General features: G+C 45.6%; 1 protein-coding gene across 1 annotated transcript in view; it reads right to left on the bottom strand.

The window, feature by feature from the left end:
• Window positions 1-2,500, bottom strand: part of patj (PATJ crumbs cell polarity complex component) — a gene marked incomplete at its 5' end in the record, with an annotated part of 52,485 nt that extends 49,985 nt beyond the window's left edge. Inside the window, one exon of the mRNA XM_034583725.1 lies at window positions 2,333-2,500. Coding sequence (XP_034439616.1) covers window positions 2,333-2,500 — 168 coding nt within the window. The remainder of the gene's footprint in view (window positions 1-2,332) is intronic.

Here is a 2,500-nt window from a genome sequence, read left to right as displayed (position 1 = left end):
CAGAGAGAGAGAGAGAGGGAGAGAGAGAGAGGAGGACAGAGAGAGAGACAGAGAGGAGAGAGAGAGGAGGACAGAGAGAGAGAGAGAGAGGGAGAGAGAGAGAGACAGAGAGAGACAGAGAGAGAGAGAGAGAGAGAGAGAGGAGGAGGACAGAGAGAGAGAGAGAGAGAGAGAGAGAGAGAGAGAGAGAGAGGGAGGAGGACAGAGAGAGGGAGAGAGAGGAGGAGGACAGAGAGAGGGAGAGAGAGGAGGAGGACAGTGGAGATTTGTGAGAGAAGTTGATTAATTTCATTTTGTGGAAAGTGTTGCAGGGCGGATTCACTCGGACGTGAACCTGAGGAAGTTCCTGGCTCTTACTTGCAGAGTTAAGAATATTTTATATACTGAGATGTTGTTTTGCTCGATGCAGCTGAAGATTTTACTGTCATCACAAAAAAAACATATTACACCTTGATTTATAATAAGTTATCTTCTGTTGTATATATTGTATTTATATATGTTATTTTTCAGCTTCATTCATATTTTGTATAATGCACTTTTTTTTTTTTTACTTTGCATTTTATACTTTCACCTACATTTTGTATTTCTATTTATTGTTATTGTCTTGTTCTCTATATTTTGTATTTATTTACTTTAAAAATACTAATCAGCTGCAGTGAATTCAGTATTTGATCAGTTCATGATTCCAGTGAAGCTTCAGTTTATCACTCTCTCACACACACACACACACACACACACACACACACACACACACACACACACACACACACACACACACACACACACACACCACACACACACACACACACACACACACACACACACACACACACACACACACACACACACCTCCTGGGCAGACAGTGTGTGTGTGCAGTCTGACCTGGATGTGAACCAACAGGGAATTAACCTGAAGCTTCCTCCACTGCCTCAGCTCGATATGACTGAGGAGAAGGAGGAGGAGCGGGAGGAGAAGGAGGAAGAGGAGGAGGAGGTCTTGGAGGTGAAGCTGTGCCTAGAGATAAAGAGCTGCAGCTGGGTGGTGGTGATGTTGTGGGGGATAAACACACAGAAGACCAGGATTTCCTAAATTTACTCCCAAGACAGTGAAGATGAAGTCTGAGATCATCTCATATATAAAACGTTTAGTTTAAAAAAAGAAAATGTTCTGATTTAACTTCACGTCAATCAGATAAATCTTGATGTAAAGGAACAGTTCAACATTTTGTGAAATACAAAAATTGTCTGATGTACGATGTTCACACAGAAACTGTTTTCTGTCTCGAACTGAAGTCCTGCCATGTTCCTGAACTTCTCCTGCCATGTTCCTGCCATGTTCCTGAACTTCTCCTGCCATGTTCCTGACATGTTCCTGAACTTCTCCTGCCATGTTCCTGAACTTCTCCTGCCATGTTCCTGAACTTCTCCTGCCATGTTCCTGCCATGTTCCTGAACTTCTCCTGCCATGTTCCTGACATGTTCCTGAACTTCTCCTGCCATGTTCCTGACATGTTCCTGAACTTCTCCTGCCATGTTCCTGCCATGTTCCTGAACTTCTCCTGCCATGTTCCTGAACTTCTCCTGCCATGTTCCTGACATGTTCCTGAACTTCTCCTGCCATGTTCCTGACATGTTCCTGAACTTCTCCTGCCATGTTCCTGCCATGTTCCTGAACTTCTCCTGCCATGTTCCTGAACTTCTCCTGCCATGTTCCTGACATGTTCCTGAACTTCTCCTGCCATGTTCCTGACATGTTCCTGCCATGTTCCTGAACTTCTCCTGCCATGTTCCTGACATGTTCCTGCCATGTTCCTGAACTTCTCCTGACATGTTCCTGACATGTTCCTGGAACTGGAAGAACACAAAGATCTCAGGATGAAGAAGAGGAGCCGTACACATAGAAGACGAAGACGTCCACTTGGAAACACGAGGAGGTTCCAGATCTTTTGGTGCTGAGGGCCGACGCCGGTGTGGATGAGCTGTAAACAACAACACTGATCTTTCCACAGCAGAGTTTATACGTCATGCCCCGCCTCCTGCTGCTCTACAGGCTCCGCCCCTCGCCACATGTTCCTGTTGGTGTGAACGAGTCGGACCCAACAACCTGCTGCTGCTGCTTCACAGGAGGAAGATAAACTTTTCATTTCTGAAAGCGATACGTCCGACTCTGTCCAGTGTTTGATTCAAACTGAACATAAACCAACATGATGGTCACATCCTCCTTTGAAAAGTCAAACTTATTATGATGGATGTGAAACAATGGAACAAAAACAGTAAGAAGAGATGAAGAAAAGGAGGAAGACAGCGTTGTTGTTGTTGTTGTTGTTGTTACCTGGTAGTCGAGGATACTGAAGCCGAGGCCTTTGTCTCGCTCCTTCTGCAGCTCCAACATCTGAACGTCTGGTGACCACAGAGCCAGCTCCCCTTCATCATCCTCCTCCTCCTCCTCCTCCCTCCTCCTGGCTGTGTTGACTCTCTCCTCCTCCTCCTCCACCTCCAC

This window comes from Hippoglossus hippoglossus, chromosome 4, assembly GCF_009819705.1.
Source record: "Hippoglossus hippoglossus isolate fHipHip1 chromosome 4, fHipHip1.pri, whole genome shotgun sequence".
Lineage (NCBI taxonomy): Eukaryota > Metazoa > Chordata > Actinopteri > Pleuronectiformes > Pleuronectidae > Hippoglossus > Hippoglossus hippoglossus.
Note: the sequence above shows the minus strand (reverse complement) of the source record. Positions and strands in the feature narration are given on the sequence as shown.